Genomic DNA, 16,073 nt, shown 5'->3' on the forward strand with positions numbered 1-16,073 from the left:
GATCTTTACTTCCGTTGCCTATCCCGCCCAGACCATGGACTCATGTATCGATGGATTTTATCACTGATCTACCTAATTCTTCAGGAAAGACAGTTATTCTGGTGGTAGTTGATCGCTTTAGTAAAATGGTGCACTTTATTGCTTTACCGGGCCTACCTAATGCTAAAACACTTGCACAAGTGTTTGTTGACAACATTGTGAAACTCCATGGCATTCCCTCTGACGTGGTCTCAGATCGTGGGACTCAGTTTGTTTCCAGATTCTGGAAGGCGTTCTGTACTCGACTTGGGGATACAACTGTCATTTTCTTTGGCTTTTCATCCTCAGTCGAACGGAGAGACGGAGCGCACTAATCAGAGTCTGAAGACTTACTTGAGATGTTTTGTATCTGAGAACCAGGAGGAGTGGTATTCCTTTTTGTCTTTGGCAGAGTTTGCCATAAACAATCATAGTCAGGAGTCCACTGGTGAGTCAAAGTTTTTTGGGGCCTATGGGTTTCACCCGTAGTTTGGCACATTTTCTGGTTCTGATACTTCTTGTATGCCTGAGGAAGAACGTTTTTTGTCATCATTGTCATCGATATGGCGAAAAATTCTAAATAATTTGAAGAACATGGGCAACAAGTATAAACATGTGGCTGACAGCAAACGTATAAATGGTCCGGACCTAGGAGTGGGTGATTCTGTGTGGCTGCCCGCAAGAAACATTAAGTTGAAGGTACCTTCTTGGAAGTTAGGTCCGAGATTTATTGGTCCATATAAGATCACTGCCATCATTAATCTAGCTTTTCGTCTTAAACTTCCTCAGGCCCTGAAAATTGATAATGTGTTTCACAAATCTTTGTTGAACCTTTGGAGCCGTTTACCTTGCCACCCACTCCTGTCATGGTGGACGGTAGTTTGGAATTTCAGATCGCCAAGATAAACGACTCTCGAGTTCTCCGTGGATCTCTTCAGTATCTTGTTCACTGGAAAGGTTATGGACCAGAAGAGAGGATGTGGGTACCGGCATCTGACGTGAATGCCTTTCACAAGTCTTACCCGGATAAAGTCTGTCCTGGGTGCCCAGAGGTCACCCGTACTAGGGGGGATACTGTCACGGACACTCCCGTGACAGGGGCCAAGAGATCAGAGAGACTGGCAACACGTGGGTTAATCTGAATGGTTCATTGTGGATCATTTGTGTCTGTGTTGTTTTGGTAATGACCACACGTCTGGCAGGTGTTGTTGGTTTGGTCATTTAACTTCCCCCATTTTTTACTGCTTACCCCTTTTGGGGGTGCAGTTTATAGCTTCAGTTTCTGGACTTTGGCCTGCTGGTTGTTGGATCTCAGTTGAGCTCCTGGCGCTGCCTTTTCTCCACGTGAAGTTAAGTATCGTCTTTTCTATTTGTATTTTGTTTGTTGTATTTCCCTGTCTTTTGTATCCAGGCCTGAGGGAGACTCCTGTTCATCCTTCTGGTGGAGGAATAGGTTGCCTCAAGTCCTATCACTATACCAGGGCCCTACAGAGTGTGCTAGGGCTCTAGGTTCCTATGTATGAACTTTCCTACCTTCGAGGTCAGTTCATACTGATAGTTAGTCAGTACTTGGATTAGGGTTGTTCTAGGAGGTGACCTTTTCCTTTACACTAGTTTCTAGACCTCGTTCCTATCCCCTTTCCTCCTGTGCTCGGTGTGGAGTTTCCCACCCACATCGCATCCGTGACATAGCTAGCCCCTAATAGAACAATCTCATCCTTGTCCGTAATGTGGACAATAATAGGACATGTTCTATTTTTTTTCGGAACGGATTTATGGAAGTGGAATGCACACGGATTAATTTCATTGAAATGAATAGTTCCGCATACGGTCCACAAAAAAAAAAACTGAACGGACACGGAAAGAAAATACGTTTGTGTGGATGAGCCCATCAGTTTAGTGACTTAATTGTGCTTTATACTGGGCTTTAGATGGCTCAAGTTTGTGCCTTGGAAACAATAGAGTCAACAATGAGGTCTGAGTTTCTCAGGCCAAATGTCTTACTTCTATATGCTAGTGTCAAGATCCGGTACGAGGTTTCTGCCTGAGGGAGTTTACGACGGTCTTTGTTCCCCCCTTCCCTGTGCTGATGGAGGATTTGCCTAATTTGTGACGAGGTGCACTCCTCCTCATAAATTAGGTGCACCTCTGGCAGTCAGGGGCTGGAGTACTTTGGACTCCTCTTTCACGCCTGTTTCCAGATATAAAATGTAGTAAATTAGCCGGTGCCGAAGTTAGAGAGCAGCAAGTTGTGCAAAAAGTTCTGAAACATTGAACAGTTGGACTTGTGCATTTAAAAGTTTAGAGAAAGTCAGATTAAATTCACCTATAAAGATTAGAGTGCATTTTAGGTTCATCCTGAAATTTCACCCAAAAGCTAAATATTCCTAACTTTTTGTGAGTAATGTATAATAAAAAATTGCTTTCCTTTAAACCATGGTGAAGCTCTTTGTCCATAAAATTAGACATTCATGTTAATGCTAAAGATAACGAGATTTTGTGAAACTCACCTGTAAAATCTGTTTCTCGCTTGATTCATTGGGGGACACAGACCATGGGTATAGCTGCTTGCTGCCATTAGGAGATGACAGTAGGCTGAAAACTGTTAGCTCCTCCCCCGCCAGCTATACCCCCTCCGGCCAGGAGAGAGCCCTCAGTTTGTGTAAAAGCAGTAGGAGAACAGAAGGACATTACAACATCAACAAACTCCACGGTCAACAGACCCAAACGGGGGTGGGTGCTGGGTCCCCCAATGAATCAAGCGAGAAACAGATTTTACAGGTGAGTTTCACAAAATCTCGTTTTCTCGATTATATCATTGGGGGACACAGACTATGGGACCTCCCAAAACAGTCCCTGGGGAGGGAACACAAAACAGAGTGAAGGAGGTAGAGAACCTCGTGACAATCATCACACGCCGGCCCAGAGCGGCGTCCGCAGAAGCGAGAGAGTGAACCCTGTAAAACTTTGTAAAAGTGTGGAGTGAAGACCGGTCGCGGCTTTACCCAACTGAGCCGCCAACGCCTGGTGGAAGTGAGCCCAGGAGGACCCAAGTGCCCTGGTAGAGTGGGCCGTGATCCCCGGAGGGGGTGTTCTGTCCCGAACGCGGTAACATTCCAAAATAGTGGAGCAAATCCACCGGGAGATCGTCACCTTCGAAGCTGCCAATCCCTTCCTAGAACCCTCCGGAAGGACGAACAAGGCGTCCGTGCGCCAAAAGCGGACCATGGCCGAAAGGTAAATCCCCAGAGCCCGCGCCACATCCAAACGGTGTAACGACACCTCTCTCGGATGGGAGGGCCCAGGACAAAAGGACGGCAGGACAATGTCCTCATTGACGTGAAAAGCCAACACTACCTTGGGTAAGAAGGAAGGGACCAGACGGAGGACCACCTTGTCTGATGAAAGACTAGGAATGGTTCACGGCATGACAGAGCTGCCAGCTCTGAAACTCTTCGTATGGATGTGATGGCCACCAGGAAGGCCACCTTCCAGGACAGCAGGCGGAGGGAAGCCTCCCGCAGGGGTTCGAAGGGAGAAGCTTAAAGAACCCCCAATACCAAGTTGAGGTCCCACGGATGTAGCGGGGGATGGTAGGGCGGAGTGGAGTGCGCAACGCCCTGAAGGAAGGTCTTAACGGGACCCATTCCCGCCAAGGATCGTTGAAAGAAAAAAGAAAGGGCCGACACCTGGCCCTTCAAGGAGCTAAGCACCATGCCCAGTTCTAGTCCGGACTGAAGGAAGGCCAGAACGACCGGCAGGGAGAAGGATCAGGGAGACAGGTCCCGCTCTTCACAGAACCGAAGGAAGGACTTCCAGGTTCTATAATAGATCCTGGAAGAGGTAGGTTTCCTGGCCCGAATGAGCGTCCGAACCACCGCATCGGAAAAACCCTGCTGCTTTAAAAGGAAGGTTTCAAGAGCCACGCCGTCAAACGTAGAGTATCTAAACTCGGGTGGAAGACGGGCCCTTGCGACAGAAGATCGGGTCTGAGAGGGAGCGGGTACGGAGCGACGACAGAGGGCGTTGAATACTTCCGGATGGAGAGACCATTCCCCGGGGTCTATCGTCGTCCGGCTCAGGAAGTCTGCTGTCCAATTGACAACGCTGGGAATGTGGACCGCCGACAGAGCCGGAACATGGGCCTCCGCCCACCTGAGGATCCTTGTCGCTTCTGACATGAGTCGAGCTGCGAGTCCCCCCCTGATGGTTGACATACGCCACAGCTGTGGCATTGTCCGACTGGACCCGGACATGAAGGCCGCGCAGTGAGAGGAAAATCACACGAAGCTCCAAGACATTGATGGACAGTCTGGACTCCATACACCCTGGACTGTCCGAGTGCCGAAGACCGCTCCCCAACCCTGAAGACTGGCGTCGGTCGTAATGACTGTCCACCTCATCGGAAGAAAGGACTTCCCCACCTCCATGTGAGTTGGGGAGAGCCACCAATGGAGGTCCGACCGAACCTGTTGAGGAAGGGAAAACCGACGATCCAAGGACTACTGGGACTTGTCCCAGGCCGAGAGAATTGCTCGCTGAAAGGACCGGGTGTGAAATTGAGCGAATTGCACCGCCTCGAACAAGGCCACCATAAGTCCCAACACCCGCATACAAGCCCGTATGGAAACTGTGGGCTGCCGAATCAACCGGAGCACCGCGCTGCGAAAGTCCTTCACCTTGTCCGCTGGAAGACGCACCCGGACTGCCCCGGAGTCCAGAATCATACCGAGGAACCGAATCCGAGCGGACGGGACCGGGGAGGACTTCCCAAAGCGGGCGAGAGCGTCCAAGATGATCTGCAGACTCTCCTCGCACTGCCGGAACGACGACGCTTTGATGAGAATGTCGTCCAGGTACGGAAGCAAGGTGATGCCTCTGGTGCAAAGAAGGCCTATAAGCAGAGCGAGCACCTTGGTAAACACCCTCTGCGCAGTCGCCAGACCAAACGACAGGGCGACGAACTGGTAGTGGTCCAGGTGGACCGCGAAGCGCAAAAACCGCTGGTGGGCACGTGTAGGTAGGCGTCCTGGATATCCACGGAATTCAGCCATTCCCCTTGCGCCAAGGAAGCTATCACAGAGTGAAGAGATGCAAAAACGGCGCACTCGAAGGTAACGGTTTACCATCTTGAGGTTCAACACCGGGCGGACCGCTCCCTCTTTCTTGGGCACAATGGAGAGGTTGGAGTAAAAACCGGAAAACCGCTCCCTCGCCGGAACCGGGGAGATAACTCCCCTGACCAGCAAATCATAAACCGCCTGAAAGAAGGCCCCCGCCCGAGACGGCTTCCTGGGGGGACGGGACAGGAAAAAAAGGTTTGGAGGCATGGATTTGAACTCCAACTTGTAGCCCGAAGTGACCACAACCGGTGGCTGAAAAGACCGACTTCACAAGCGATTCAACCCGTCGGTCCACCGGGTCTTGCAGAGAGGAGCCGTCCTCAACCGGAATAGTGGCATTCTTGACCAGGCGAGCCATCGGCGGGTCCACCTTTGGAGGGGAAGACCACTTACCCACCCAATCCGGGGGGAACGGATCAAGAAGATCCAGCCGCTTGGGGATCAGGAAACGTGAACCTGGCTGTTCCCATGCTTTAGTGGTGAGAACGGAAAAGTCGTTGTGGACCGGGAAAGATTTGGGAGTCTGCTTGGTACGCAGGAAAGAAACTCCCTGGTGACTGGAGGCGAGGTCCTCCTCGCGAAGTTGGAAGGTGTCCCGGATTGCCAGGACCAGACTGTCCACTAAAGCAGCCATCTGGGACGAGCGGTCCGGATCCAGATCCGTATCCGATTCTGCGAGTTCCACTTCGGACGAAGGGTCCCCAACCAACGAGGACGATGCATCCGAGGAGGAGAGGCGTTCCTGCCTGGGACGCTTGCTGGGGTGTCTGCTCCTGGATGGTACGCCCTGAGAGAGAGCAGGTTGCGCAGGTGAGAACGTCTCTACCAAGCGACCCATTAAGGAAAGGGTGGATTGGGAGATCTTGAATAGGTCAGTCACCGTTCGGGACAGGGATTTGGCCCATTCTGGTTACATACTTACAGCAGAAGGGTGCACGTCAGTGAGCTGCAAAAGAGGAGGCACGCTCTGGGTGGCCTGGCATGAGGCACAGAGGGGGTTTGCCTGACCCCTAGGAAACTTCACATTACATGAAGTGCAGGCATAATGGGTAGCCCTACCGAGGACATGGGGTGCAGGATCCGCTGGGTCCAACATGACAAGAGTCAGGGAGCCAAAGAGTGTACAGAGGAGGGGGGCAGCGCTGGTCCTACCAAAGTGGAGCAGAATTAACCCTTGCTGGACGTGTCCCCAGGAGCAGGATGCAGCGAGTTGAGGTGGTCTGCGGCGAGCTGAACAGTATGGAGAGGAGGGCTTTACACAACTGAGCCGCCGAGAAGATGTCCCTCTCAGGCTGGGAAACCGCATGCACGGCCGGGTACTTCCGGATAGAGAGCAGGCAGGAAGGAAAGCGCGTCGGGAAAGAAGGCTCCGCCCCCTCCAGCCGCCCGGCGGAAGAACAGCCCGACGGCGCAAAACCACGCCGCCCCGCGCAGCAGCCGGAATTCCGGAGAAGAAGGGGTCCCGACCTATATATATATATGGGAGAACTCTCCCAGGACCGGAAAAAGAGGGGGAGGACGGCGGTAAGCGCGGTGCCTCCCACGAATCGCTGAGGCCGTTGGGGAAACCGCCGCACATGCGGAGTTAACCCCCGCAACCCCGTGCCGGCGGTGCCGTGCAGTCAGGTCCCCTCATGCGAACAAGGCGTCCGTGAGTAGAGAGTCCAGCCCCTTGGCCCTGATCTTGACACAGAGAACACAGACAGACATACTCACCTGCCTTCATCTGTGTTCTTCACCCTTCTAACATGGACCAGCAGAGCCACCTCTTCAGTCCCTGGCACAAGTGACAGGGACCGGGTTGAAGGGCAGAAACAGGTGGCCCCGTGGCTGGGGGGAGCAGGAAGAACAAGCCCTCCTGGTCCACTTTGTCTTCATGTGGGAGGCAGAGCGGTGGAATAAGCGTCACCGGTCAGACCCCCCGGAGATGCAGAGCTCTTACTAGCCCTTGACCCCCAACCTAAAATTAAAATAAAAAAATAACAGCCACCCTGCAGGGCAGGGGGTCTGCCTCCTACGACACTAAGCTAAAAACTGAGGGCTCTCTCCTGGCCGGAGGGGGTATAGCTGGCGGGGGAGGAGCTAACAGTTTTCAGCCTAGTGTCGCCTCCTAGTGGCAGCAAGCAGCTATACCCATGGTCTGTGTCCCCCAATGATATAAGCGAGAAACTTTTTTTTTTTTTATAAACTCTTCATTGTACAGAGATCAAGCTCACTAAATTATAATCATATTGTGTTTGGGTGATTTTTGTCTATGGAGACTCAATCGCTACCTTTTTTTGTTCCTTTGCTAGAATGCTGAAGTCACAAAGCAGATGACCTTGGCTCGAGAGGCTCTGGGGGACATGGAACACTCTAAAAAAGAGCTGGAGGATTCCTACCAACGTGTGAATGAGCATACACACAGAAAGGTGAGAACATCCCTCAACGTGGTGGTCTCAGGAAGACATCCCCTATCCATGTACCTTATTAGGGCATATGAACATCAAAGAGGGGGGTCTGTCATTTAGGACCTCTCTGTATGAGACAGAGCATACACAGAGGAAGGTGAGACAATGTGGTGGTCTCAGGAAAACAGCCCCTATCCATGTGCTTTATTAGGGCACATGGACATCGTAGATGGGGCCCGCCATTCAGGACCTCATTCTGTGAGACAGAGCAGAGAGCTCTCTGATGGGCTCCAGCTTTCCATGTGAATGGCTGCCATGTAATACGACATTTCCTCTGCAGCTGCCACTTATCAGCTGATCGCTCTGTAAGACATATTTTAAAGAAGGTTTTCTGTGATAAAACAACTCCTTTAAGAGTGAGTCTTCAAGCCCCTTGTGTGCAGATGTTTAGGCTTGGGCTACATGCCAATCTTGCCTGCAACACCAGTCAGGCAATCAGATATCTCTGTAGCAGTCCAGCCATTGAAACTACTTGTATTTTTGCAATTATTGGGTTGTGGTCACTGCAACTTGTGTGTCACCCTTTTCAGTTTAATGGCTGCACTGCTACACAATGACACTTGTCACGACCAACGTCGCCATGTAGCCTTAGCCTAACATTCCGGAGCAATGTAAGCATAGTGCTTCTATTGCATTAGATTGGATGTACTCAGCATGGGATCTTCATTCATCTCAGATTAAAGGGATTGTTCAGTTTGATCCGCCATTTCTCACATTACGGCTTCCCCCTACACGTACAGTGAAGTGGCCCCTTCTGTAGCCACCTTCACAATGAGCTTTTGTCTGCCAGGAAGACACAATGTAAATGCTTGTTTGTTGCCGCATGGAAAACCTGGTATCAGGGGGTCGTTAAAATCAGTGAGAACAATGAGGCCTGCAGATGCCGGAGGACACTTTTGGTTGTAACATCTGCGTTTTACTGCACGGCCTGATAGGACATGCACAATGACATATGACATTGTCTGAGGCCGGACCCCTTTCCCAATGGAAATAGTGTAATAGAAAGTGATGGCGCTGCAGTCTGCCAAACAGATTGGAAAATAAGCAAGTAAAATAAGCAGCAGGAGTCTGGGATATCCTAATGAAGTGCAATGCAGGATGTTACAGCTCTAGATAACCAGTCTCGGGAGAGACGGGAAGCATCAATTCATTTGTAGACCATTTATAGTGGTTCCATCTTAGTAAATCCCAATATAACCAGGGGACTTTATTATCCCCACTTATTGAAAGTGTTGAGCAGGGAATGTTCATTACATATGGAAAGTTTATTTCTATCGAGCCGTGACGATGTCATAGATGAACGCAGGTAAATAATCCACAATCTGATTTAAATTTATAGGCACAAGAGCAGATGCATCAGATGGATGAGTTACAGGGGGCGCTACAGAGCAGGAAACAGGAAGTTCAGCTCCTCCAGAGCAGTCTGGAGACCTCTAAACAGGTAAGATGACTGGAGAGCAGAACAGCAGGGGTCCTCCCATCTATCACAATGGTATGCATGTTCTTTAATAGCTGTAGGAAGGCACAAGGGGCCGTCATTGATTGAAGGTATGTGTCACGGAGATTCCCGGCCTCGGTGAGGTAACAGCCGGTAGTTTTAAGTGTCAGCGGCAGCTAGTGCTGACTGACATTGTTTTTTGTTAGTAAAGCCAATCTGGGCCGGCTCTTACTGGGAGTAGCCAAAGTGCTGGGTGGGTGGCTTCTCCCCACGCTCCAGGCCGGGTCTTTTTGGCCTATATAAAAAACCCAGCCAGCAATCTCAGCTGGGTGTGGTTTATCCTCCATCTGACAGAGAAGCTGGGGAGTCTCTGTGTTTTGGGACCTATGAAGTTGTGCCGTGCTAAAGGGCTGAGAGTCGCATGCCTGGAAACAGGCCCCTAAAGCCTGCTGTGGACTGCAGGTGTAAAACTGCTAACCAGGTGAAGATTTTGTTCTATGGACATTGCCTGGTGGGAACAAACACTAAGACTGTGAATGGTCATTTTTGTTTTTCCTTATGTGTGGATAAACACTGCACTGTTTAAGTTAAAGACTTTGTGATTGCCTCTATACTGCGTCCGCTAGCCTGTCTACCAGAGCAAAACCCCACACAGCATACAGTGAGGAACAGAAGTATGTGAACACCCTGCGATTTTGAAAGTTCTCCCACTTAGAAATCATGGAGGGGTCTGAAATTCACATTGTAGGTGCATTCCCACTCAGACAGAATAAAAAAAGAAAAAAAATTCAGGAAATTACATTGTATGTTCTTTTAAGAATTTATTTATCTTGCACTGTTGAACATAAGTATTTGAACACCTGAGAAACAGCAAGAATTCTGGCTCTCAAAGACCTGTTAATGTGCCTTTAAAAAGTCCACCTCTACTCCACTCATAAATGTAACTTAGTAGCACCTGTCTGAGCTCTTTAAAGACACCTGTCCTCCCCACAGTCAGTCAAAAAAAATCATTTTTCTCGTACTTTTCTATTGGGGGACACAGACCATGGGTATAGCTTAGAGGTATTAGTAGGAGGGACACTATGCAAATGAAAGAGCTCCTCCTCCTCGGGCTATACCCCCCGACTCCACCAGGAGGAACTCAGTCTTTGCTTAGTGTCTGGTGAAGGAGGTTGACACTCTCTGATTCTACTCCTTTTTGTTATTTTTATTCTAGATGGGGACACAGGTCGGCATGGCGCCTTCCTGGTCCCCCGTGGAGTGCCCGCCGCCGTCTTTGGGACGTTGCCTGGCTGCCTCCATTTCCCCCCAAGAAGATAAGTGGATCCGGGCTCGACCTGTTAGCTCCGGCATCCCACCAGCTGCTGGGACGCCTGCTGCCTACCCTCCTCCAGAGCACTGTTCTCCTGGATTGGAGTCAGAAGTCTGAAGAGGCGCATCCCTGCTGGTCTGGACATCGAGGGAGCATGCTGAGCAGATAAGTATTGCCCAGTCCCTCCCCCTCCCTCTGTGTCTGTTTGTCTGTGGCTACCTGGGTGAGCTTGAAGAAGGATCCTGATGGGGCACTTTCTTCATTTTGGCACTGGAGTACTGGCATCTCTTCCCCCTTAAACTGTGGGCTTCAGCGCTTCTCTCGTCAGGCCTTGGCTGCTGCGCTCTCTCAGCGCCCGCCGGCAGGCCGCTCTTCCACGTGGTGTTTGCTTTATTTCTGCGCGCGTGCGCTTAGCGTGCGCATATTTTCGCGCGCGCTTATTTTTGTGCATATTTTCGCACGCGCGCTTATTTTCGCGCATATTTTTTGCGCGCGTTTGTTTCGCGCGCTTATTTCGCGCCATTTCGCGCCATAATGACGCGTTCGGGGGGGGCGGAGCCTCGGCATGCCGCTCTGACTCTCCTTACACCGGAGACTCTGTTTGCTCACGGCCGTGCAGCTCCTCATCACTCTACTCCGTTTTGTGCCAGGCAAGCTGGTAGCTCAGTGGTAATGCTGCTGCTGCTGCCCCATGTCCAGGCTTTCTGAGTTCAAAGCCCCTTTCAGCCTTCAAAAATTGTTTACATTATTCTAGATGGGGACACAGGTCGGCATGGCGCCTTCCTGGTCCCCCGTGGAATGCCCGCCGCCGTCCTTGGACGCTGCCTGGCTGCCTCCATTGCCCCCCAAAGAAGACAAGTGGATCCGGGCTCGACCTGCAGCTCCGGTATCCCACCAGCTACTGGGTCTCCTGCTGCCACCCTCCACCAGAACACTGCACTCCTGGACAAGGAGTCAGAAGCCTGCAGAGGTGCATCCCTGCTGGTCCTGGAGTCGAGGGAGAAGATCTGCAGGAGCAGATAAGTATTACCTGCATCCCTGCCTTACCCCCCTCCTCCACCCCTCCTCCACGTCCATGGGAGCCTGCGGTCCCCGCTTGGGCATCTGCCATGTCCAGCGCGGCCGCTAAATTGGTCTTAGTCGCCAAGACAACCATGTCCTTTAATCCTGTGGCGCTAACAACTCCATCTCTCTCAGTGGTCCCCACAGTGGGTGACTGACTACGAAGAGGCAGCGTGAGCGGCAGCATCCCACCTCGGATATCTCCGTCTCTCCACCCCCCTCACCTCGCCGGTGGCGCTTGCGGACTGCTCTTCCCCCTCCCTAGGGAGAGTAATCCGAAGGGGAATTATCCGGCTCGGACGAGCCAGGTCCTTTTTGGACTATAGGGCATTTTCAAATCCTGTGACGCCAACCACCTCTCTAAGTGGTTTTCCACAGAAGACGCCCGACTACTAACAGGGAGTGTGAGCAGCAGCATCCCTCCTCGGATGGCTCCGGCTCTCCCCCCCCCCCCCCCCCCCTCGTCTAGAGGCGCGTTCGGGCGACTCTCCCCTCCCTTAGGGAGCGCAAGTCTGAAGGAGAATTTCCGGCTCTGATTAGGTCATGGAGCGGGACCCCTCGCCTAAGCTCTCCACCAGGGTGGCTGACTTAGTGGCGGCTGTCCGAGACGCCTTTATTCTCCAAGGGGATTCTCCTCCTTCCACTGGTCTGGAGTTCCCCCTTTTTCCGTCCAGGCAGTCGGAGTCTACCATGTTCCCGGTCCATGAGGGATTTTTCCGCGGTCATGTCCAGGGCCTGGGGTAGTCTTAATACGGTTCTCGACCACCCAGCGCATGAATATACTTTCCTTTCCCTGCTGACGGCGAGGAGAGGTGTCTCCTCCCCCTAAGGTGGATCCTCCGGTGGCCGGATTAGCCAATTATATGGCCCTTCCTGTCTTAGTCAGTTCCTCTTTCCAGGATGCTGTAGACAGACGCATAGACTCTCTTCCAGGTCCTTTTTTCGCTGGCAGCGCGTCCCTGTGACCTACCTTTCACTCAGCAGGGGTAGCCAGTGCTCTCTCGGTGTGGTTACAGCACCACCACCAGGAACTGGCGGTACGAGATGCGGCTACTAACACACTGGAGTTGGTTCTCCAGATGTCTCAGGCTTCTAAGATTCTTTGCGAAGCTTCTAGGGACATTGTTTCCCTCTTTGCCCGCAGGTTGGCCATCTCTGTCACTCAGCGCGAAGAGATCTGATTGAAGGTGTGGGACGCTGACGCCTCCACCAAGCGTTCCCTTGCTAATCTCCCCTTTGGGGTTTCCAGACCTTATGGGGATCAGCTGGACGAGTTCATCTCTGCATGCCTTTTGCCGTTTCTCATCTGGTAGGCCGTCGCCTGCTTCCTCCGCCGGGGGTCTCAGGTCGCCCGCAAAGAGGCCTTCCTTTGCACCAGCCTTCCCGGCACTAGAGGGCCCAGTCAGCCCGCCCTGCTGCTCCTAGGCCTATCACATGTCCCGATTGCGGAATCCCACCATCGATTCCTGCGCTTCGCCATTATGGGTCGACACTGTCAGTTTGTCGCCCTTCCTTCGGGTTGGCGACCACCCCGCGGGTCCTTGCCACGGTCCTGGTCCGCTCATGGCGCTTCTTCGTACCAAGGGCATTCCTTTGCTGCCCTATCGGGACGATATCCGGATAGAGGCCCCCCTCTCTACCGCAGACCAAGGACAGCGTCCGGATCACTGTTCAGACTCTGGAACGGTTCGGCTGGCTGGTAACTTTCCCAAACTCCTGCCTCTTCCCGTCCCAGAGGCTCTCCTTCCGGAGGATGATTTTGGACACCTCGGCTGCCAAAGTATTCTACCAGCCTTCAAGTCCTCCCAGATCCGGGGGCAGTGTCGCATCTGCTGCGCTCCCCGTGCCTCTCCATTCGGGAATACTTGCAGGTCCTGGGTCTTATGGTAGCCTCTTTCGAGGCCTTCCATATGCCCAGTTTCGCACTCGCCTGGCGCAACAGGAGATCCTTTACCTTTCAGCGGGTTCGGGCAGCTCTCCCTTGGTGGCTGTTCCCGATGAACCTGAGGTCGGGGAGTTCCTTTCTCGCATTCTCCTGGACGATCGCCACCACCGATGCCAGCATCCTGGGTTGGGGGGGGCGTTTTCCAGTCCCGCACGGTTCAGGGGATTTGGTCGGCGGCAGAGTCTCGCCTTCCAATCAACTTTCTGGAACTGAGGGCGATTTTTTTCCGCTCTCTCTCTCCTATTGGACCTCTCTCCTTGCGGGCCTCCCAGTGCGGGTTCAAACGGGCAATGCCGCGGCCGTGGCCTATATCGACCATCAGGGCGGGACCCGCAGCCGGATGGTGATGCAGGAGGTGAAGAGAATTCTGACGTGGGTGGAGACGCACGTTCCGGTGTTGTCAGCAGTTTGCATTCCAGGAGTGGACAACTGGACAGCGGACTTTCTAAGCCACAACACGGTGGATCCAAGCGAGTGGTCTCTGCATCCAGAAGGGTTCGAAGAAGTCTGCCACAGATGGGACCGTCCGGATGTGGACTTAATGGCGTCCGGGTTCAACAACAAGATCCCAGTGGTCCTGGCTCGCGCCCGAGATCCGGAGGCGTACGGATGGATGCGCAGGTGTCTCCGTGGCAGGACTTCAGCCTCCTCTGTTTTCCTCTCCTACCAAAGGGTCTACGCCAGTTCGAGGCGGAAGGGAATCCGACCGTTCTCATCACCCCAGAGTGGCCTCGCCGCGCGTGGTTTTTCGGACGTGGCTCGGTTGCTGGCGGACGCCCCATGGCCTCTTCCCGACAGACAGGGCCTACTGTCTCAGGGCCCGTTCTTCCACCGGAATTTGCGGTCTCTTCATTTACCGGCGTGACTGTTGAAACCGCCATCCTGATGAAGATGGGGTTCTCGGATTCAGTGGTTAGGACCATGATCAGTCCGGGGAAGTCTTCTTCCTCCCGGATTTACTATCGTACCTGGATGGCCTTCCTGTCCTTTTGTGAGGGTTCGGGGTTCCCTCCCCTTCGGTTTTCCATCTTGATGGTACTGTCTTTTCTTCAGTCTGGGCTTGTGCAGGGACTGTCGCTTAGTTCCCTGTAAGGTCAGGTTTCGGCGCAGGCCGTCAGAGGTCCCTTGCTCTTAAGGGTTCGGTGGTGACCTTTCTTCGGGGGTGGCGCATTCGGTTCCCCGTATGTTCCCCCTTTGTCTCCTTGGGATCTCAATTTGGTTCTGCGTGCTCTGCAGTCGGCCCCCTTCGAGCCTTTGAGGAGGGTCTCTCTGACTGTTCTCATCTGGACTTCCTTGTGACCATAGCTTCTGATACAGCTACATAGCGTAGTGATTAAAGTTCTGGGCTGTTATGCAGTGGCTGTGAGTTCACATCCCATCACGAGCTTTTAAGTCAGACTGGTGTCGAAGCTGGCCGCTCTTTCCTGTCAGGAGCCTTTCTGGTTTGCCCAGGGTGGTCTCTCCCTTCCACCTTGATGAGGATCTTGTCCTGCCTTCCTTTTGTCCTTCTCCGGCTAACCCCAAGGAACGCACTCTGCATTCCCTGGATGTTGTACGGGTCCTGAAGGTGTATCTCGCGGCTACTGCTTCCGTCCGCCGTTCTTGGCGCTCTGGATCTGCTTGGCTATTTCCGCGGCTTGTCGCGCTTGTGGTGGAGTTCCCCCGGCTAGGATTGCCGCTCGCTCCACTAGGGCGGTGGGGGCTTCCTGGGCAAGACGCAATCGTGCCTCTGCGTCTCAGCTGTGTACGGCGGCCACCTGGTCGTCCTTGCATACCTTTGCAAATTTTTGTCAGTTGCATTCACTGGCTTCGGCTGATGCGGCTTTGGCCGCAGGGTTTTGCAGGCTGTGGTTCCTGTTTGACCATTGGGCGTTCCTCCTGGCGGTGCTGATATTTTTTCCCACCCCATGGACTGCTTTTGGACGTCCCATGGTCTGTGTCCCCCAATGGAGAAAAGTACGAGAAAAGGAGATTTTTGTGAAACTCACCTGTAAAATCTTTTTCTCGTCTTTTCCATTGGGGGACACAGCTCCCACCCATTATTCCTGTTGCAGGAGGGGTCTTTAGTTCAGTTTTTCTGTTTCTGGTTGGACCTTATGGCTTGGTCCGATGGTTTCCATGATTTTTTCTTGCTCCTTCTCCTACTGCTTGTGCAACGCCTGAGTTCCTCCTGGTGGAGTCGGGGGGTATAGCCCGAGGAGGAGGAGCTCTTTCATTTGCATAGTGTCCCTCCTACTAATACCTCTAAGCTATACCCATGGTCTGTGTCCCCCAATGGAAAAGACGAGAAAAAGATTTTACAGGTGAGTTTCACAAAAATCTCCTTTTTTTTTTTATGTTACAAAATTTCAAGGCAAAACATTTCTAAAACAATAACAGTATGTTTGTACCATAAAAATATATGCCATTTTTGCAATTCACCTACTGGCTGGGCTCAACGCAAGGCCTGAAATCAGTGGAGTGTATTATAGATTTTGACGGCCTATTTTTCTATTGCTGGTTCCAAAACAGTAGAAACAACTTCAAAGTGACTTTTTTATGTTGACCCCCCCCCCCCCCCTCCAACTTATTCATCTTGGGGAAAATGTAGAGAAAATAAAAAAAGTTTAACTTTATGGAATAAAATACCTATATGCCTTTATAAGTCACACACAAAAAACTGCTATACTACTAAAAGTAACCTTAAGGATATGTCTACACGAGACATAAAATGTAGCAGTAAATC

General features: G+C 52.1%; 1 protein-coding gene across 1 annotated transcript in view; it reads left to right on the top strand.

The window, feature by feature from the left end:
* LOC122932446 (huntingtin-interacting protein 1-like) overlaps window positions 1–16,073 on the top strand; it is a 133,715-nt gene that overhangs the window by 82,823 nt on the left and 34,819 nt on the right. The window contains exons 16-17 of the mRNA XM_044286848.1: window positions 7,436–7,552; window positions 8,931–9,032. Coding sequence (XP_044142783.1) covers window positions 7,436–7,552; window positions 8,931–9,032 — 219 coding nt within the window. The remainder of the gene's footprint in view (window positions 1–7,435; window positions 7,553–8,930; window positions 9,033–16,073) is intronic.

Source organism: Bufo gargarizans, chromosome 3 (genome assembly GCF_014858855.1).
Source record: "Bufo gargarizans isolate SCDJY-AF-19 chromosome 3, ASM1485885v1, whole genome shotgun sequence".
Classification (NCBI taxonomy): domain Eukaryota; kingdom Metazoa; phylum Chordata; class Amphibia; order Anura; family Bufonidae; genus Bufo; species Bufo gargarizans.